The sequence below is a fragment of the Rissa tridactyla genome, chromosome 4 (genome assembly GCF_028500815.1).
Source record: "Rissa tridactyla isolate bRisTri1 chromosome 4, bRisTri1.patW.cur.20221130, whole genome shotgun sequence".
NCBI lineage: Eukaryota > Metazoa > Chordata > Aves > Charadriiformes > Laridae > Rissa > Rissa tridactyla.
Genome location: NC_071469.1, coordinates 58,491,450 through 58,513,990, shown reverse-complemented (window position 1 = coordinate 58,513,990; position 22,541 = coordinate 58,491,450). Strand labels below are relative to the sequence as shown.

At 44.2% G+C, this 22,541-nt stretch overlaps 1 protein-coding gene across 3 annotated transcripts in view; it reads right to left on the bottom strand.

Annotated features, from left to right (window-relative positions):
• EVL (Enah/Vasp-like) overlaps nucleotides 1-22,541 on the bottom strand; it is a 161,955-nt gene that overhangs the window by 119,785 nt on the left and 19,629 nt on the right. Inside the window, exon 1 of one of the 3 annotated variants that reach the window (XM_054197758.1) lies at nucleotides 15,447-15,626. The exons of 1 other annotated variant lie outside the window; for it this stretch is intronic. In XM_054197758.1, coding sequence (XP_054053733.1) covers nucleotides 15,447-15,469 — 23 coding nt within the window. In that variant the 5' untranslated portion in view covers nucleotides 15,470-15,626. Of the gene's footprint in view, nucleotides 1-15,446; nucleotides 15,627-22,541 lie in introns of those variants that run through there. One more of the 3 variants, XM_054197755.1, reaches the window with a different exon arrangement.

Sequence of the window (22,541 nt, the reverse complement as noted above, 5' to 3'; positions counted from 1 at the left end):
TCACTCCGCAGCTGGCACGAACAGGGCGAGAAGAGATCAGCTCCTGGGGAACGGCGGTAATTGTAGCCTTCAGTTCAGCGGAGGCTCGGCGGCTGTAACTATTGACTTAGCATATTCACGTGCGAGTTTAAAAGCACGGCAGCATCTCTCAGAGTAGTGAGATGCAAAAGCTTAGTCAGGTGAAAGAAGGGATATGGGATTTCTTCAACTTTAAAAGCTCAACTTTTAAAGCAAAAAGTTATCCGTTATCCCTGTGAGAAGGGATTTAAAACGTAAACTGGATGTAATGGGCCCATCTGCCCAAGTTTTCAGAAAGCATGAACCATGCTCAAGCTCCATGCTTAAGCTGTTTGCTTTCATTATTCCCTGTTATTTCCCTTCTTAATGAATTATAAGCTGGACCCAGTACAGGAATAAAGTAGTACCGCATGGAGAAGATCCCCCAGCTACTCTATACAGAACGCAGCAGTATGTGACTTTGACAAGATGAGTCAACAGGAGCACAGGTATCATTTTACGAAGGGAATTTCCTTTTTAGTGTTTAGGAACTACTACTGCATCAGTGTAACTAGGCTGGTCTAGGATGACATTTAAAACAGAACACTCAGGAAAAATAAGTGGTTTCAGGCAAATGTCAGCTATCCCAGCTTCATTAGTTAATTGATTCAAAGCATAAAGACAGTAACACCCAACTGAGCTGACAAAAGTTACAGATTGTCAGTATAAGTCACAGACCAGGAGAAGCTCAGCGTACACTTTGATAAGTCTACTTTTATGTTTCAGTTGTTCACTACGTCTGGAACGTTCTTAAATCCCCTGCAATTCTCTCCACAACTTCTCCAGCATCCCGAAGGGGAAGGTAGGTAAATCACAAAGGAAGCTATTCTGAGTCTTCTTCATTTGGATGGGTTTTACTACCCAAGCACAGGTAGCTCTTTGGACTTTTCAATACATCTTTCCCCTGGAAAGCTCCATGACGCTGCAGTACAGACATTTCTGTGGTTTAGGTGCTACAGGTCCAAAATTTCTTGTCCAAAGCACAAGAAATGCTGGTAAACTACAAGGCACATCATCCAACTTAGCATACAGTGAAGGCTTTCATAAATAGTCTGTAGGAATACATAGGGACACGCAAGATCAGATAGGATAAATTAAGCTGAAAATATTGATGTAGTAGTGCTCAGGGTGCCCCCGTAAAGGTGGTCTTCAGATGGCTGTGTAAGCATCACAGGTGCTGCATTAGAAATATATTTCAAGGAGAATTTAAAGTAGACTTAAAGAACAAGGACGTGCCATGGGATGCTGTAAGCATCAGAGAAGCAAAGAGCAGAACTGCTAAATGCTCACTACAAGAGGGCAGTAGGTGATCTTGTTTGAAGAGGTGCAATCAGAGCTGCGTGAAACATCCCAAGTAACACTGAAACCATTCTGTATTTTGTACCCCGATCACAGGCAAGTTCCGTCTTGACTAACACCACATATTGCAAGGGAGCTTATTCACCCCATTTCCTGAAATAAAAAGAAGCATTCAAGCAATAAAATGAATTCAAAGCTGTGATCTCACCCAAGCTGATGAGACAGTACCTGGGTCATTCCATGTTTGTGCTCTAAAACTGTAGTTAAATCCAATGGACTTTAAAACAGAGGGGCCAGAAGCTGGAGTAAAGATGATGAGACAACGAAAGTGTCACAAGGAAAACCCCACTATAAAAAAGATAAACTGCTGTAAGCTATAATTTGGGGCAGATGATGTATTAAAGCTGCTCACACTGTCCTGAGTTCTGCTTCACCTCACCCAGCCCAGACAACCTCTACGTTTCGGTTCTTCATTTGGGCTCCCTTAAAATCAGAAGAAACAAAAGTGTTTCTACAGCATGTTTCATCTACTCCTAAAGTAGGCGGCAAAAACAGGTCAGATGAATCACGTTAGCAGCAACTTTTTCTCTCCATTGACTACACAAGGAGCCTTCAGGGACCAGAACCAACATAGACATTCAGAGTTAGGGGAAATGAAGCCCATCTCAGACATCTGCACAACTGCGTCCGCAGCACTGCTTCTCCTCTTATGGCTGAAAGTGGGGCTCATTTCCACTGTAGAAAAAAAGTCAAAAGTAGAAGATAACCAGCTTTCTGAAGACTGATGCTGAATCTGAATTCCCAACAAGGCAAGGTCTTTCCGTTTCAAATGTGTGAATGAAGAGTTGAAAGCATCTGAGTCACGATCTCTATTCCCAGCACTATACCTAATCTGAAAGCTGACGTTTGGCATGTCATCTAACCTCATTTTTCCTACTAATTGCAAAGTAGGGATAATTATAACAATCCTGCAAGAATGCTGCATCTTTATTGATGAACATCTTTAAAGTGTCCTGGGACTCCAGTGCCTCTCATCAAAACAGAGACACTATCAACTGTTATATGAACACCATCATGATTACCATTACAGAGACAGCATTTATCCGATATTTACCTTTAAAACAGCTGAAATTAATTTGCATGTGCTTTTTTTTTTTTTTTTTGATAATCCTTCTCAGTGGTATTCACATGCCTATTTCTCTGGGATTTGTATCTTTTGATCTGTCACTTTGCAAGTTTACCACTATGGTCCCTTTTTTGCTGCCTGTTGAAATCATGTACTAATGAAAAAAAATTTTTTTTGCTTTCTGCCTAAATACGGCTATATGTAAATTGATCTCTCCATATATTTAAAAGCCCACACATTCTGCCATTAAGTTTAGCAGACAAATAGATTTGAATTTCGGCAATGTAAACAAATCTGCAGCCTTTTGCCAAATCTAATAGACAAACACGAATAATTCCTGTCTAGAAGCCACACTTGAATGACTGTACACAGTAGCTTGGGCTAGAAATCAAAACAAAGTCTCATTGTCTCCATCCTCTATCCTCACAACCCCAGCAAGGAAAGCTCAAGGAAATCACACAATACAGACGCTTTCATTTTTATCTGAAAACAGCTTCCATGTATAGTAGGATGTAGAAATACAGACAGAAAAATATAGAGACGTATAAGTGTGTATTTGTATATATACACACATACAGCCGTGCTGCAGAGGGAAGGCATCCTCGGGCCAGGGAGACCCACAACAGCAGGGCCACTGGCACCAGGATCTCACTCATCAGAGCCACTCTCAGGATTTTAGAACACCCTGTACCTGCAGCTTCCCTTTTCTTCGACATTTATAGATGGAAACATCTCTGCTCATGTTAATTATTGCCACGTAACACCTCAGCCGTGGGCCTCATCCTGCACATGCCCCAGCACCTTGCGCCGAGCAGAGAGGGACGAGTTCCTGTGGCTTGCAGAAACCCCGCAGCACCCCACCAGCCTGAGCATCGCCACGTCGAGGGGAAGGAGGCAGCAAGGAAAACTTTTGGAGGAGCGCAAGCGTTGAGGCAGACTCCTATGGCCACGCTCACGACGTGAAGGACACAGGCTGCAGCGAAAGCAACCCACCGGCAGCAACGGAGATCAGTTTCAGCCCGGTGAATTTTCATCCCACATGTGAATTTCCCCCTGTCCCCACCAAGCTGTGGTCACATCACGGCTCTGCTGCCCCTTCTTGTTTAAACGGAGACTCCCCCCTGCCCCGTGAGAGCTCCCAGCCCTCCAGCAAGGCTGTCCTCAGCCAGGAGCCAGCCGAGCTCCCGGCAGGTACCACGCCGGGATGCTGGCGCTCTGAAGCACAGCACCCCATGTCCGCGGGCACACACCTACCACTTCTGGGAGCATCTGCGCTAAATCTCAGCTTTAGAGACAGATCCTCCATTCTCTGGCACAACTGTCACTGTCAGATCTGATCCCCTCTTGAGGTTACAGAGGTTTTTGGGTTGAAGACTAGAGTCTGAACACTAAACACCGACTACGACAAAAACCAGATGACTCCTCCAGCCCATGTTCCTGGATGAACGGCTTCCAGTGACGCACGTTTCTGGGGGTTGCAGCAGGCACCGTCAGGAGAGGCTGCGATTCCAGCAAAGCCAGTGCACCTGCACCTCCTCACTTGTCCACCAGCTCTGTCCCCACTTGCCTCAGCTTGCTTGAACACCAAAGTGAAACTCGAAGCGACAAGCAACACCTGTTTCCACAGCTATTTTCCACACCCAGCTACATCTAATCCTTGCTTCACTGCCTCCTTTAAAGTTTAATAATGGTTTAAGTGAGCAGTCTTAGTCAAGTTTCTGACTTTTTGACTTAATGCTTCCATGGCTGAGCTCAGACATCTGAAAGAATCTGGGTTTAGGTAATCTGCTCAACACAGAAAGCCCTGGAAATACACTTTCTGCTCATCATCATCTTAAACCACAAGTGCAAAGCTGCAGTACGGTGTGTATTTTTCCACTGTAGCAACGCAGTGGCAGGGTTTTGCTTCCCTTGCATTGGATTTTCTTAATCCAATGGACTCAGTAAAGTATAAAACAGGATGTATGTCTCAAAGTGCATTCTTAGAATTCAAGTTTCTATTCGTGGTACCCACCAAAAGGTTCTGTATCATCCTTTTAAAGTACTGAGAAACAACTAAAAGACCTGACTGAGTTCACAGATTAGCTGTTTTCATTTACACACGTGCGATTTACAGATGTGCAATTTGCAGATAAGGATTTTTAAATCTCAGAGGTCCCAAGAAACTTAAATTTGTCAAGGTGTGACCAGCTGAGTGCTGTACTTGGATCACAACGCACACTGGGGAAACTGATGGGGGGAAAACCCCCAAGAAGTAAAATCACAGCAGGCTGGGGCTGCCATCCTCGCCATCGCCTGGCCAGCCAGACCGACCTCAGACACTCCAGAGCAAAAAAAAAAAAGAACAAAAAAAGCAAAGCAAAACACATTCCAGCCCTCAGAAGCCAAATCGTGCATCTACATGGGAAAAAAAAAAACGGTCCATATCTGACCCCTGTCTCTCCCCTCGCCCACGCGCGCAACGGCCGCCAGCTGAAATCCTCACTATTTGGCAATCGAGGTTACCCTGAGGTAGAGCCAGAGGCACACGAGCGTGGCCGGAGCTCAGGAGGGACGTGGGAAGCTGCAGGGACTGAGCTCGCACCCACCCCCAGCGCTCGTGCGCTCACAGGCGGAGATGTGATCCTTTCTGCAGGGAGAAAACTGGACCCGAAAGGAGCACGACTGCAGCGGGAGCCAAGGGGATGACAAACGCGCCATGTCCCCCTCCGAACAACCCCTCCCTTTCCTATGTCTCGGCACTAGGAAATCACATCGTATTTCAGGATTGATTTTCTCTTACTTCAACCTTCGAAAGTAGGATATTGTTACATCTTTGTCAGCAATGTCAGGGTTTTCCACCACAAATCAGACATCTTCATGTAAAATTATCTGGCTACCTTACATGTGCCGTACCCTGCGCATACTTCATTTTCACCTTCTTCTGTAATTGGACGTTTTCTTCCTCCTCCTTTTCACGCTGCACTTTATAAATAGTTTAAATAAATGCCTAACTTTGTTTAATGAGCCTGTGCTGTCTGGGTGAGCTTGGAAATTACCATTCGTTATTGGGAGTAGCTAAAAATGATGACAGGGGAACTATTGATATGAATGCATTACCTATTATTAGCGCCAATAATCTTGTCTAACGAGCCAGTCTTTGAAGTGTCATCCTCAAGCTTTGAGAGTGATCCTTTTCGGAAGGTGGTGCTGGGTTTTTGCCCAGCCTTTGCAGTGCTAAGTACTTAGGATTCCCAAAGCATTTGCTGTTTCTCTTGCAACAGAAATGTCCCGATACCATAATGGGATGAGTCCAGTTGCGCACCTACGTTTGACTCAATGGACCGCTTTACTTGCTGTAATGCATGGTGAAGCTTGGGCTGTATTCTCTATTTTCAAAGGACATATAGCGACGGTGCAATTATCTGGCTTAACTGGGACATGCATTTATTCATGCCCAAGTGGCAACTGCGTATGACCTAAGGCACAGGCTCCAGGCAAGAACCTCTTTCTCTGGTGACACGGTCCCAAGCAAAATGCATTTTATTTTCTCTAATAGCACCCTGCTGGGTTACAACTGATTTTTTTCTTGACTTTGTCCCTCTTGTACATGCCTCTGAAAAGGCTTTAACCACCATTGCCTACCTATACTGCTCCGTCAATTGCAAACATTTACTGATACACCTTACTGATGACGTAAAAATCCCACAGGGGATATTGTAGCTTCCCAGTTTTAGTGTGCTCCTGTGGAAGAAGTCTTCATCTACCAGTCTTCTTATCCTGCAACATGATGCACTGAAAAATCATAGATTTAAGAAAATAGCAGCTTCTACAATGTTAGGGTCATAATGCCTGCTCCCTCCATTCTCCAATACACGCAGGCAAGTTTAGAATCACATTTTCCACATTGTTTACACTGGGAAACAAACATAAATTTTCAAATAATTCAAATATTCCACATCTATGTGAGACTTTAAAGACAAAGGCCAATTTTCCTCGTAAATAGCATCCAGCTGGTCCCCCTCCCTGGAATAATCAGAGCAGATACACGCTCTTGTGAAAATCTGATCCATGTAAAATGAATTTTGCTGGATTTTTGAAATATGGTTCTTAGATTTCCATTCCCCAATTAAAAGAAGAATGTGACTTTGATCTCAAATAATTTGTAATGGATGTCAAAAGGAGTCTTATCTGTTGCTTCCATTTTAACCCAACTTGATAAGAAACAGCAGCCAAGCTGTGCCAGCCGGGCAGAGCAGTGTTAACTGCATGAAATGCAGTTAGCATGAAATGGCATCAAAAAGTGCTGTCTCATCAAGCAAAGACGCTCTGTGGAGGCAAGGTTTGCAGGAATAGTTCTTTCATTAGACCAATTCTTACGGTCAGAAGAAAGGACAGGCTTTTTTGATACAAACCCCTCCTTCAGTCTGAAAGAAAAGTTTCAATCACCTCTTTTCCCTAAATGTTGATCTTTCTTTTTCGCCTTTTATTTTTCAAGCTCGTTTTTTCCCTTTCTTTCCTTCTCTCCCACAGACAAATTTAACGGGAAGTTAGTCTGAGGCTTTACAACATGGCTAACAATTGATATTTTAATAAGAAGAAAAGCAGAAGTCTTACTTCAGAGAATTATCCTTCTTCTGGGTGGCTTTGATATTTTCTTAATTTCTTTGTTTGAAACTTCTGTTTCAGATCTGCAAAGGGCTTGCGTAATCATAAGCTTGCCTGTTTTCACCAATTATAGAAGTTGGTTTAATAAAAGATATTCCCTCTCCCTTCCAACACTGCCTCATTTATATCCCTAGACTGTGACTACTACAACAGCACTACAACACCATGTTTTATGGAAATACATAATTTTCCACAGAGACAGCACAATCCCTCATGCGCTGTAGCTAAATGCCTAAGACACTTGCCTAGGATGTGGACAATCCAGATTTGAAACCAACTCTATGTGATTTTAAGAATGGTTTTTCATCCCAAGTCATCCAGAATCGGGCAAAGCAAAATTTTAGTTTAAGTCCTCACATCCTGAACCAACATGGGGACACCACGCTGCCTGACCGATCCACCCCAACACAACCGTACTACAATGGAGAGTATCGAAGTGTGTATTTTCACCAAAGAAGAGCTGGAAAAATTTTCTTCTCATTCAGTTTCAGATTCAAAGCCTCAATGCTACACCTGTGAAACAGAGCCGCCATCCTCAAGCCCAGCCTAGCAACCATCTTTGCTGGACTGTTATCCCCTGAACTTCATGGCCTTTTGCACCATCACCACCATCTGCTACACGCATCTTTTGCCTGGGAAAGTTTTCCTCTATGTTCCTCTCACCCTGGTCATTGCCTTTCTTCTTCAGAGCTCAGCTTCGCTTTCATGGCGCCTAGATAGAAAGAAACGGGCTATTTCACAGACTTTTCACTTTCCTCACCTTCCCCTGCTCTACACTAGCTACAAAGAAGAGACACCAAGTGTCCAGCTTTCTCTAACTGCTTTTGAAAGGTAACATTGCAAACACCCAATGGACAAATTTCTCTTCTCATAACCTTACCCGAGCCACCTTAGTCTCTAGCAGGAGGCAGCAATGGTTTCCAAAGGAGACAGACCCAGCTGTGCTGTGCAGTCCAAAGCATGAAACTCAACCCATGTGCCCCCTGGGTGGCATGAAGAAGCACTCCAGCTGTGGGTCAGATAATAATCTACAAGTATAGATATCAACTTAAAGGGAAGAAACTCTAAACATTTGATTTTAATTCTGTGTAATCTTGTTAGACAACACAGCAGAATATTAATATGAAGAAACTTCAACATTTGTTTTGAACTTTGACTTTTCAACTGTTCTGTCAGCTCCTTTTTTTTTTTTTTTCTTTCTCTGTGTGTGTTTTAGCAAACTTTTATGACACACAAGCCACTCAAATCATGGCTTTTTAACCTCACTTTACAAGCAGCTGATCTAAAACATACAAGGTTGTATGATCCCAAGCTGGGATAAGTGAATGGACACACCTTACCCAGAAAGTCTCCAAGGACACAAGGCATCAGACTTGCAAAAATCTTGCAGCTGACGGAAGGTCTTGTGTAGGGCACAGGCTCTTGTGTAGGAATGGCAGGGAGCAACTTTCCTGAGTTTCTGCCTGTTCTCACACAAAATCTTAATGGGAGAGTGAAAGGCTCATTCCTTAAAAGCACACTGAGGTTCTTGGAAGAAAGGTGCTTCTAGTAGTGAAGCATCACCTCTCTCTTGCCAGTGTTTTTTTCCCCATAAGCACCATACCTTTTCCACTTCTTGTTGATGAACACAAAGCTTACGAGGATGGGGCTTGAGCTGATACTACGTGTAGTCAGCCTTTCCCAGGCAGATGATGTTGTGAGGTCCCACCCTCCCTCCCGTGCGAAAAGAGAGAGGCAGGGGTGACCCCGTCCAGCCCTGTCCTCCGATTCCTGCAGGATTCAAACCACTTCCCAGGAGAACAAGGTCAGGAGTCCAGCCCAACTCATGCTGGGATGAGTAGGGAAAAGTCTTCCCCTTCAAAGGCCATGATGACCTTAAAGGAGTAAAACATATCATAGGAAGAAGCCCTCATATCCTCCTAACCTTATGAATAGCAGAAATAGAGAGAGCAGGAATTTGATCTGTTTGGCCTTGCTGTGCGAGAAAAGGCGAGAGGGAAGTTGGACATCCACATTGTCCCGTGGCTTAAGTTTAGGTCAGGGACAATCAGAATAATCATCTCTGGAAGACACCAGAATAGTAAAATCAAGCATCTGCCCCTACGAAGCTGGCATTGGAGGTAAGAAGCAGTGGGCAGCAGCTGTTTTCCACGCAAGTTAAACTAAAGTGCTTCAAATCTTTATAGACTTTACACTCAAGGCTCGACAGAGGCAGGCAGGACTGCAAACGACTTGCTCTAATGGGTGCCCATAGGTGGATTCAAAAATTATCATAAATTCTGTTCTTTAAAGAGGCCATCTGTACTCGTGTGTTTGTTTTCATTTTAAAGACTGACATCAATTTCCATGTGTCTTGATAACTAGCTTCAGTTCTGAAAAGTGTGTCTGGATCCTCATTAAACAGCAGCAGCCACTTCTCGTTTGTGAATATTACTACAAGGACGGTTAAAAATAAAAGGGGGGGGGAGAATAAACATGTGTCGGAGACGAGAGACACAAGAGAAGAACTCAAAAGCAGGTTACCACGCCTACAAGGCAAAGGGAACGGAGAAAATTTCTTGGTTTTGCAAACGAATTATCCTGCAGGAGGTGACAGGTAGCTGAACCAAGCCTTTGGCACCAGTGAGATGCTCGCTCTGTAGGGTGTACGGCTGGACCACGGAAAAGATGCGAGCACTGCATACCTCCACGGACAGCCCCACGTTTTAGCACTAAATACGCACCCCACAGACAATTTACATTGATTTTGATGTGACTGGAATTTACCTCCTAACATACAGACTGAAGCTCCTCTAATCCAATGAATATCCTGGGATATATCTCCTTTCACAATTACATCCAGGACAAGACTATACTCCCAGGCACCAGAATATTTTCCTCTTAAAATCTGGCCAAACGTAACGCCCCATTCTCCAGCAAAGAGTCTCCAGTTATTTTCCTCTTCAGTAGAAATATTACAACATAGCCACTATGAGAATAGTACGTGCTTATCTTCATTCCCAGCAACGGTATTCTCATATTACTGCCTTAGAAGTATTCCTCTCCGACTCTCCGAACCTCTCTGCACTAAACCACTGAAATATGTGGCAACTGCAGTGTCAGTCGTCACGGGGAAAAAATATGTCGGCAAAAACATTTGATTCAATCTGCTGTTTAAGGAAGCAACATTTCCTTGGGGTGTACGCCTTGTGTGGATAAATAACAACTGTCCAAAAATCAAGTATCTAAAAATCAATTTCAAATATCAAAGGGCAGATTTCAGGCAACTACCTTCGGCAAAAAAAAAAAAAAAAAAAAAAAATTAAACCCCAAACTAGTTCCTTTTTCTCCTTTTTTAATTTAGTGCAAGCCTGTTTCAGAGCAAAGACATAAAATCTAGCCTCTTGGTCACAAACTGAAGGGTGAACTCGTGAGTGGAGAACGATGTGAAAGGTATTACAGACCTTAGAGGAACTCTCACTTGGCCCCCCGGACACATGTATTTTCTCTGATGAGACGCATCATACGGAATATTCACATTTGCAACGTGAATGACTGCACTTGCCAATTCCTGTCTCAACAATGTATTTTAATCCAGTTTTGCATTACTTTCCCCTGTATCCACACAAGGACAGAAGAGCGGAGCAGAGCCAGCTGGGTGGCCGGTGGCCGTAGCCCATGGAGGGGCCGGTGGAGGCTTGACAGCATCGCTCCCCTGCTGAAGCCGAGCTGGCCACTCTCAGCTTTTAGCTCCACACATTTGTGGTCATTTATTGAGCACCTACAGGATATTTTGAGCACGGCAATGCAATCGGCGAGTTCAGCAACGCAGGTTCGAAGGGGCTGACACACTGCAACCAACTATGGTCCGACAGAGTACCATCCTTGGGTTTTCTCCATTTTAAACTTCTTTGCTCCCTTCCGTTTTAACACTTTTTGACTTCTGCAACAATTACTCCCGGATTCTTTTTCCCCCCTTGTCAAAAAAGACTAACTGCTCTATTTGGTGTGTTTTTCACTAGCTGCTCCATGGGTTAGATGGTTAGGGAGGTCAGAGTCACTGACGTGGAACAACAATTTGTTCCACTTCTCCGTAGTGCTGCAACCCCATTACCCCTCTCCACAAAAACTACACTCTTGTAGCAACGAAAATAGCCTTTTGGCAACTCTCCTGATGCTTCTTGCTCATCAATATAATCATAGTGCCTGTAGAAAAGAGCAGCAGATCTTTTTTTGTTGTTTTTAAAGAGCAATTTGTGACACAAGCAAATCCCTTCAAGTGCCTCACCTACCGCTTTCTGAAGTCGGTCAACTATTCAGACTGCAGCTGCACCTCTGGAAACAAGGATTATTTAAAAGGCCTCCTTCTTAGGAATTTTCAGCAGGAAAAACCACAGGAGACAGGCCCGCATCCCTTCAGAACACCAGCCTTTTGTCCCTTCCATAAATCACCTTGCTATGTCTTTGAGGGAGGGGGAAGGAAAAGCCACCTGCCTTCAAGTTTTAATCTCGTGTCCACCTTTACAAAATGATTGTGCTTGCCCTTTATACTGTTCTTTATTAAAGGCGGAACCTACCCTGGAGGTATCTGCACTGATGGCCGTAGTGTGGTGAATACTGCAGCCAGAGTTAGAGCTGGTGTTCGATGGGCACCTGCTGCCGGAATTCGGTTTTGCAGAATCGTATTAAAACCAGAATTCTTCACTAATTTGGGGGATTCAGTTCTTCCTTCGGCAGTAGTAAAAAAAGAGGCTTAGGCATCAGAATCCCTGAGTTTAGTACCAGTTCTGCAGCTCAACTCCATCACGAAATGCTCGTAGGCAGGGTCAGCTCAACGCCTGCTCAAAGACAGAGGGATTCCCTACTCGCAGGAGCCACCGCCTGACGCTGCCTTGGGGACCAGCAGGTGAGAGGTTCCACCCGCACCACGGCACCCAAATGCTTTGCCTGCATTTTGAACTTTGCTTTCTATTCATCAGTGGGTTTTGTTTCCTCTGTTCATAGCCAGCTCCTTGAGAGACTCATTTTCCCTCCTGTAGCGTTCTCAGTTTTGCGCGGTGGATGGGGGAATAGAAGATGCAGTTAAAAATACTGCGATGCCATGGTGGGCGGTGTGTCAGAAATAGACAGACACTAGCTCCCTGCGAAGAATACCAAGTAATATCCCAGAAAGATAAAGGCAACAAAAGAAAGGAAAACGCATTTGTGTGCTGCGGCTGGAGAGCTAAATCTGGACTGAACATACCAAATGAGGAGTATTGCTTGTGGCCAAGTGCACCATCCATCCGCCTGTTGGCTTCCACATGCAAAGTCATCTTACGACAGTGAAGTCAGCAGGAGATCATAAAAATGTGGCTGACGAGCAATGTTGCCTCCAAATATAAAGAAACTGTACACGAGTTTGGGGTTTTATGAAGACGGTGCAGAAAATCAGTAAGAAAATGGTATCGCACAGAAACCAGCAGCCTATATAAACTGAGAAGGGGCTTAGCTCCTTTAACCCTTGCTTTAAAAGCAATCGAAGTTTTTCAGGGGATATTAGATTCTTCCCAAGAGGAAGATAAACCAAGCTTGGCTGATGCAAGGAACTATGAGATTATTATTTGATGGATTTACCCCCTATTTTTTCCTGAGGCTTAAGTCTCTGCTCATCCCAGTAACCATGGGGGTAACACTTCAGCCCAAAGGGCTTCACAAATAAGTGTTTCACAAACAGCACACCAGGGTCACTTACAGCCCTGAAGCGAGACCCTCCTGCAGAGAGGTCCTGCGTATGCTTAACACCTCACAAAAACACCCCGCCACCATTTCGCCAGGGAAGTGAAGAAGGCTGCATCAAACTGAAACTGCCGGGGGAACTCGAGCAGCCGGACCCCTGTGACACCTCTTGGCATTGGGCTGGGGTGCCACAACCCCCACTGCCCACCCGGGGCGTCCTGCGGGTCTTTGAGGCCCAGGCTGGAGGCAGGGAGAATAATGTAGAATAGCACATACAGAAATGACGTGCATGGGTTTGCCCGAGCAGGTACCAGTTGGGGTCACCACTTCTCTAGATACTTGGGTACCCAAGTAGGTGCACTGAAAGATGAAGTCAGCTGTGCTTCCGCAACACACAAGAAAGCACCTGACTGCAGGTCAAAGTCAAGATGACAGATGAGTGCAAGCTTATGTTTTACACACACGGAAAATGGCACCTGTAAACTGCAGGCCCACCGAGGACCAGGGGCCATTGGTCCAGAGAAAAGGGCCATCTACTTCTTCATCAACTTTGCTTCCAGGAGCCCATGGGAGTGAGACTTCCACCCCACTGCTCAAGTAGACCCTCTTCTTTTTTTCTTTATCTTGCAAGATACATTTTGATCCCATCAAAATGTAACATAGCCACAGGCATGAGAACAATCATACCATAAAAAAAAAAAAAAAAAAAAAAAATCAACATGCAGATACAACCTTAACAAAACACCACTGAAAAGCCTAATAAAATAAATGCCATTTAAACACTGCTATGCAGAAACTACAGCCCTATCAGTGCAGAAGATGTGAAAGAAAAGGTCTATCAGTCTGCACATCAAAGGTTAATACTATTTTCAAAGCAAGCCTAAGAGAGGGCGGCAAGTAATTTAATAAGCCTAATGGGTGTGTAATCAGCATTTGACCATTTTTGCCATAAAAGTAGGAGTCCTCCTGGCCCAAGATGTCTATGAAAGCCACTGAAAGACAGCTAAGGCTTTCAGAACAGTTTTTTTTAAAAACACTTTTTTTTCTCCTGGTGTAGATTTATTGAGAGTTTCACTCTATTAAGAATAGGAGCCAACCAACTGGGTGAAATACAAATAACTCTGCCGGCATAGTAAGCGGCACAGTAAGTTTGGGGCCCATTCGCAGCTTAATTTACTGCCAACAATCAGCGATGTCAAGATTTCAAGCATCTCCTGACAGCCCTGTGACAACTGCAGTTACACAGCATTATCTGGTCTTCCAGTAAAATCTTTTCCCTCAAACAGCATCACACCGCATCTCACAACAGAAGTATAGACCGTCAGCCTGCTTCCCCTCAGCTTTTATGGCTGAATCAGGACATTTTGGGGGTGATGGGGTGTCCTGTGGTTGCATTTGGCACTGCTCCCTTCCACATAGAACCAATCAGCAAGACACAAAACAGGGGAAATTGCCAATATATGAAATGCTTTAACAAAAGGCAGAAATATTATAGCAATATTTCATCTGAGGTTAGGAAGTTTAATTTGACAATATTTGATACAGATTGCTCATTGTCTAGAGATAGAGAATCCATCCTCCCCTCTAGTTGCATACTTGGTCAAACAATCTCTTTTTTGGATCAAAAAAGTAAAGGGCATTTTAATGATACATTATAATAATGATATTCAGACAAACACATCATGAGGTGATCCCCATCTGCTGTTACAACATCGTCACCCCTTTATCTGGACAATTTTACAACAGAAGTTGTAAGAACTGAACACACGAAGCAAAACAAATTAAAAAGAAAAAAAAAAAAGTGAGGCATCCCCGCCCCACAACTACTGACCAGAATTTTTTCAAGTCCAATATTGTTTTATTGCAGGTAAAATAATCAACTGTTAGTCAGGGCAGAAATTCTGTTTCATGTCTTCAAAAATCTGTCACGGTTTTAAGAGACCTCAGTGCTTGCATAAGGATGGAGTTATATCGGGGGTGGGGATGGAGGAGGAGAGGGGGCAGAGGCAATACTGAGCAGAACCAATATCAAATAAAAGGTGCTAATTTTATACTCTAACAATCACAGTTGCTCAAATGTTTGCAAACAACAAACCAACCCCAACAAACTTAACCATATTGTTATTGTAAATGTAATTCTTACGGAATACTGCAGCTACAGGATTATGAAAACCAGACATGTATACTCTGCAGCAGCATAAAATATAATCCTGTATACAATCCAAGCATCAATTTTCTCTTCTCTATCACAATCAGTATTCTATCTCGCAGGAGCATCTGTCAGATTCTCCGGAACCAAAAATAGCAAAGACCCTTTTAAACAGAACAGTTTCTGGTTTATATTTATAACTACACTGTACTCGCCGCTTCTGGCTGCACGGCGATGAAATTTGTGCAAGATATAATCAATTACCCAGCTTTGCACTTCATCATGCGGTTAGCTACCGTTACCTGCATCCTACCCTGCAAGCACTTCTCCCCATGCAGAGGGTCGAGATTTTAAAAACGCCAGAAATATTTGCACATCGAAGAACTAACTACAGAGCTGACTGACATTACACAGCAAAAACCCTGTGAGAACAAAACCCGAGCACGCTGATGTATAAAACAGAGAGCCTACCTGAATTCTTCAAATGCATACATGGCCTAGTAACTACCCAAATGCTCTGCAATTTAAAATAATCTTCTTAACGTGCAGGAGGACCATTTAGTTTGTCAAACCGCAGCAAAATGCATAATGACGAGACAGTATATTTGAAATATTCGGAAGAGAAAGGGTATGCAGATACTGGCCTGCAGCCTACAGCTCAGCCAGCTGCTGACAAGCAGCAGCTAACAGGGAAAGGCGATAGAGTACCATGTGATCATTCCTGCAAGTCTGATTAATGCAGTATACTCCAAGAATACAGGCTGATATCTTTATTATTCAAGCCAAATAAGTCAAATACTGCACACGACAGGCTCCACGGCTTAAATTATCATTCACACGCCGCATCGACATCAGTAAATTAAAGCGGAGGACACTAAAGAGCTAAGTATATATCGCAACCGAAGAGATTAATTAGGCCCATTCAAGCTGATTTTCTTACCTTGTAGTGATATTTTAGTCTGTGTTTTTATTCATCTAAACCACCAGTGATGGAACAAAAGACTGCAGCCACAAACCTCCCTTTCCATGAATGCCAGAACATTTTAAGTAGTTTATCTGCTAGAAATCATTTCCTCTGTAGTCTATCCTCAACCACTTTAACTCCTTCAGCCCTGAATTCGTTGCCATAAATCCTATTTGCAACACCACGCGGGCTTTTTAGGGCTTATAGGGTTAACACCACGAAATCGCGGCAGTGCCACTGAACGAAGCGGGATAAGAGCCAAAGGAGTCATATCTGCGAAATCAAAGACAGGAGATGGGAAGGAGGAAAGTTGAGAATTTCGTGGCATTGCAGTGTGCGAGTGAAGATGCTTCAGCTGCCTAGCAACAGCGCACGCAATCTCCACGGCAACAGCGCAGCGAGTGCTGGGGTCAGAGCATCCCTGCCGCACATGGGGGTGACAAGCCGGAGACACCCACCCACGGCCCAGCCATAGCATCCCTGCGCCAGCCACCCTGCACCAGCGGGACCTGCCCCAGTGCCAGTGGCCAGCGGGGAGAACCGGGAGCCACGAGGCACCCTGGGCGCATGGGTGAAGTTTGGAACCTATGTAGGGTGGTCCCACTGAAGCAGGGGATGGAGGCACATGGGCACACTCCTGGAATAGCTCAGCGATGGGCAATGCATCTGCTCCTTCAAAATAATGTGTCCCGGCAGCGTTGCACGCCCTTGCCGAATAAACACAGCTCACGGGGCAGCGGAGCAGACCCCAAAACACCAGGAGCCAGAGCTCATCATTCCCACAGCAAGCCCCTTGGAAATTGTGGATGTCTAACAAACACAGGCTGGGTGACCGCTATTATCCATTCACTCAGGGATCGCACAGGTTTTATTCATGGAAAGACTTTGCCAAGGCCTCCACCAGCCCCAGGTGAACTCGGCAGCGTGCTCGGGAGGGATGGGAGGACGTTTATGCGCTCAGTTGTGCGCGCACTAGATTAGACTCATCATCTCCGCCACAAGAGCATGCAGCCACCTAAGGATGCCAGCATAGGCCAGGCAGAAGGGGAACGGGCTTGGCCACTCAGCCGCAGGCTGCAGAGCGGATTATGGGAGAGGATTGCTGGAAAGGACGGAGATTCAAATCCTGGGAAATCAACGCCCCACCTGGGCAGGAGAGATGATGGGGCAGTGGGAGAACGCGCTGCCTGGGAAAGTCAGGAGGAGGCAGAAAATTCAAAGTCACCTCTGGGGCCGCTCCCCACCTCGGCTTTCCTATTTCTTTTCCTGCTAGGGCTGGTCTCCAGTACAAGGGAACAGTTTCTCACACGGAGTAGTTTGGCTGGAGCCTGGAACATCCAGACCCAACTACAGTTCCTGAGGTTCACCCCGCTCTGGGATAGTTTCTGCCCCACTGATCTACAGGGTTCAGAGACTGGAAAAGCATCCCAAGTGCAACCAGCCACATCTCCTGGACACAGCAACCTGTGACAAGCTGTGGTAACTGTGGCATCCCACAGCTCTGAAAGAGTATAGGCAGAAAGGGCTGGGGTGAAAGGGAAAGGCGCTCATGGCAAAAAAACCCCAGCACTGGAAACAAAAAATTTTCTACGTTTATTTGGGACATTTTCCACGTTTATTTGCAGTAGTGACCTTGAGTTTGGTTTTATTTCCTTTTAAACAAATGTGATAGTGTTAAGTGACAATAAAGGCACACTGTAGGAACACCAAAACACATGCAGTCACACCATCTGACAGAAATTAATTATTCCATGTGCATCCAAAAGAGAGGGACTGCGAGGCAGGTGCTTCTAGCTATAGCCTAATAGAAGATTAAAAGTAACAGAGAGGAGAACAATACAACCATAAAAAAAAAAAAAATTAGTCCTCTTCCATATTTAGGCTGAACTTCACTAGAAGAATGCTTACTATATACAGTACCAAGCAGCCGGGCACGGGTGAGGCGGCCCCTTGCAGACAAGTGTTCTGCTGCTGACTTAGTAGGAAACAGGTTTTTACCTTCAAAGTCAGAGCCAGCCATGATCCCTCATGGCAAAATGAGGAAAAGTCTCAACTTCTGGTTTTTTGCTCATCCCAATCTTCCTCTAACTTGAATTCAAGCGGAAGAGGGCTGTTTTTCACTTGAAATGTGTTTATTTTTCGTGCTAGCTAAAAAAAAAACCACAACCCTTCTACAGAAGTAACAGCAAACGCAGTGTACTGTTTCCCTGAAGTATTCATTCTCCTTGAAACAGTGTTGACAAAATCACTGCCTGGTCTTCCTGTTTCTGCAACTTCTTAAGTGCCACTGTGTAAATAAATAGTCAACTGCTCAAGTCAAGGATTCCCTCACCAGTGAGTTCGCTGTGAAAGACTTGAAAGGCAAATGCTCTCCAGAAAGCTTTCAGATTCAGCAGCAGGTCAGTCGCTGCTGAAAGGTTTCAGTATGATAACTTTTTTTAACTTAATTTTTTTTTAGCCGGCACTTTCACAACAGCTCACAGCACAACAGACAGCGAGACCAGGGCTCCTACCCTGTGAGATAACCAACAGTGTCATTTCTGGTTAATTAATTGCCAGGATTCCCATATTAGACGGTCAGATGTGAGACCATCATGTCATATTGTCGACACGAATGAGGCTCAGCATGCCATTACCTAACAGAACTCGCAGGGCCTTCAGAAAGTCACATGAACACATACAATGGCCAAATACATAAATAAATGCAGGATTATAATACCTCCTTATGACTTTTTAGCAAAGATGACCGTAACTTCTCATGCCCTGAGCCAGACTGAAGGTCTCGAGAAGCAGACAGAAGGTACGTCAGAAACCACAACCAGCAACGAAATTTTTTACGAGGAGGAGTTGTTTATTTCCCGCCTGGCTCTATAATCAGGCCAGACCTTGGAAGAAAAATGTCCCGCGCTTTACCACAAAATGAAATTACATCACGGAAAAGAAAAATGACACTAAACATAGTTGAGGTGGGGCAACTAATGTAACGGGAACTGAGGGACCCACATCCCACCTTCTGATCCAGGGCCAGATAAACGTGGCAGTTGAGGGGTCTTTCCCACTGAAAATCAGTAGCTTTTGGAAAAAAAATTGCAGTTTTAATTCCAGGCTCTAACAAACAAGTGAGACCATGACAGAAGTGGTTATCCTTGATGAAAGTCTGACAAAAAAGCAAAGACAGAATCATAGAATGGTTCAGGTTGGAAGGGACCTTAAAGGGATCATCTAGTTCCAACCCCCGTGCCCTGGGCAGGGACACCTCCCACCAGACCAGGCTGCTCAAAGCCCCATCCAGCCTGGCCTTGAACACTTCCAGGGATGGGGCATCCACAATTTCCCTGGGCAACCTGTTCCAGTGCCTCACCACCCTCACAGTAAAGAATTTCTTCCTGATATCCAATCTAAATCTACCCTCTTTCAGTTTGAAACCGTTACCCCTTGTCCTATCACTACACTTCCTGATAAAGAGTCCCTCACCATCCTTCCTGTAAGCCCCCTTTAGAATGCAAAAAAAAAAAAAAAAAAAAAAAAAGCCTGGAAATACAACAAACCAGGGTAAGGCAGAGGACAATGGTGATATTTGTGGCTTTAGCTAGTATTTAAGTGGCATAAAAGGGCCTTGTTTCGATACTCTGCAGAACCTAGTTTCCCCAAGAATAACATCTTGCATTATTGGTATTCAGTACATCTGTGCATCAGTATTGGTCCTCTTGACCTGAGATTCCACCAAAGCCTTGGCCAGATGCTAGGTGACATTATCCGATCACAAGCGGACTGCGATATTTTAATGAGGTAACTATTTATTCCCTTGCTGAAGCAAGGGAAAAGCCACTAACACAGCAGACTTCTGTCATTAAGCCTGTATTATCATTATGATGAATTGAAATTCAGACCACTAAAAAACCCAACTGCACTGAAAAATCCAGCATTCACTTCAATTCATGAGGACGAAAACAGAGAGGAGAAGGGAAATGAGCCAACACGAGCATATATAATGAGTGTACATCCACCACAGCTCTAACGTTTCTGCTCAACGGAGGATGTGGCAATCACAGACAGCACCCCAGAAAGATCTCCTTTCAGTAGGATTTTCTCTGAGTTCAAAAGTCTTTCTTGGGCTTAAGAAAATAAGATTTAGAAGGATTATTGAAATAGAAGAAGGAATGGCTACCTTAGTTTGTTCAGGTACTGGGAAAATTGTGGAAATAATTACAGTGCCCTAAAGTTTACCGAACAATGGTATATTCAATATTGGAGTTTTGACTCAAACCTTCAGCTGTTAAAGGGGAAGGTGGGTGGGAAGGAAATTAACTTTTTCCCCCTTCTTTTCATCAGTGGGATTTCTATTATATGTTGCCTTAGAACACTGTGAATTTTGATGCACAAGAATAGCCTGATCCACGTTTCAGACTGCTCTTTTCACTCTCTGGTCTTCAGTTTGACCATTGAAGTTTGAGTTTGTGACATTAACCTTCACCAAAAAAAAAAAAAAATCCTACCTGTGTTCCCTCCTCATTTATACAGCTTTAAATTACCACAGCACATGAATATCCGCGTAGCAAAAAAATCGCTTTTCACTCCCAGATTTGGCCCAAATGCACTTCACGCTTTGCAAACCTTGAGGCTTGGCCGGACCACAGGACGGCTGACATGAGGTCTTCCCCATGATTTTCTCCCACGGCTTTACTCTTATCATACTGGGACTAGCACATACCAGTTTCATTAACAGAGACTCTGTGCCAGGTGCAGGCGAGCATACAGCATGGCACAGGGCTGAAATGGAACATTTTTACAAATACAGCCCCATCTGCCTTGTTTTAGTGTTTAAGGGAAGGCCCACTGGAGTGAACTAGAGAGAACGGGATTCTTACTGCTTTTCTAATCAGTCCCTGGGGCCAGCACCAAGCCACAACTCGCAACCCAACAGAACTGAGACTGTTGGGAGGAAAACTAAAAGCTTCATACGGATTATTAAGTTATCGATCACGGCCCTAGTGCCTGGAATACCCAGTCAAGTTCAGGACTGTACGCTGTTGATTGCCATATAATGCTGAAAATGGAAAAGGTCCCTCGCAGTTTTAATAGGCCAGACATAACAATCAGCAACAGATAAGGATATTTGTGGCCTTTCAATACCTCAAGGGGGCTTGTAAGAAAGATGGGGGCAGACTTTTTAGCAGGGCCTGTTGGCGATAGGACAAGGGGTAACCCCTTTAAACCAAAAGAAGGAAAATTTAGACTAGGTGTAAGAAAGACATGTTTTTTACAATAGGGAGGTGAAACACGGGCCCAGGTTGCCCAGATAGGTGGGAGATGCCCCATCCCTGGAAACATTCCAGGTCAGGTTGGACTGGGCTCTGAGCAACCTGATCTAGATGAAGATGTTGAAGATTCTCATTGCAGGGGAGGTTGGACTAGATGACCTTTAAAGGTCCCTTCCAACCAAAACTATTCTATGATTTGAGATAAATGTCAAATTAGTAGAAGAAGAAATATGGTCATACCACTGAACATCCAAAAAACTAAGATTCAGCCTGTATAGGTTGCAAATGTTAGTTGATTTGACTGACCAAGACTTGGGTATTCCTGCCTGAGTTTTTCTGCTTACGAAAAATGATTTAAAACCATACAAAAACTCTTCCAAAGAAAAGTACACGGTTGCACAAATTTGAAGTGGAAGGCAGTAATGTATTATTTATTCTTAGATAAACAATTATCAACTACAGCTTTTTCAATCCAGCACAGACTAATTTGAATCACGTTGCACACAGAAGTCCCCTTTAGCAATTACGAATTACGCTGCCTCAATATTCACCTGACAGCCACAGCATCTTATACCTGCTACATGTTTGCTGATTAGTATCTTAATCTGTGCAAGCACAGAGCAGAAGACACAGAGGACTCTTTCAGAGAAAATATAAGGAAGTGTAGCCTTCCATTTGGAAACTTCCTTCAAGCTAGCGATAATTAGTCAATTTGTCCTTTTCCAAGTTGTGAGGGTTGAAGTGGGGAAAAAAAAGAAGAGAAGTGGGAGGCTAAAACTAGACTTGCATTATCACCACTATCAACTGAAATGTCAACGGCTATTAAAACAGTATCTGAACAGACCACGGTCACCCACTAAAGCACACGCTGACAATAAAACATCTGGATGTTTCTGTGGGGTGTATACATCATGTATCAACAGCTACAAACCTGTGTACTTCGGACACGAATACGAATAAAGGTATTCACATACCACCATAAATACCCTGACTTCTTGCTATTTTCAACAAAACCAATGGCCTACATCTTACAAGCATTTAAATTATACAGCGGCATGTTTGCAGTCAAAGGCAGCAGCCAACATGAACCAAGCAACTTCCCACACACAGCTGAGTACGCTAATGCCTACTGAATTGGGGATTCATTATCAAATATATTGGCAGGACAGAAGTTATTCTGCATGGGAAATACCAGATTTACTTGACACCTCCTCTGGTAAACATTAGAAGAGTACTCCTGGTAACAACTGAGCCTTACGCTTTGGCACTCCCTAGTTAAATGGTAGGATGTAGACAAGGTAAAAACCAAGGCTAAGTTTTATCCTTCTGCTTCTGTCTGCC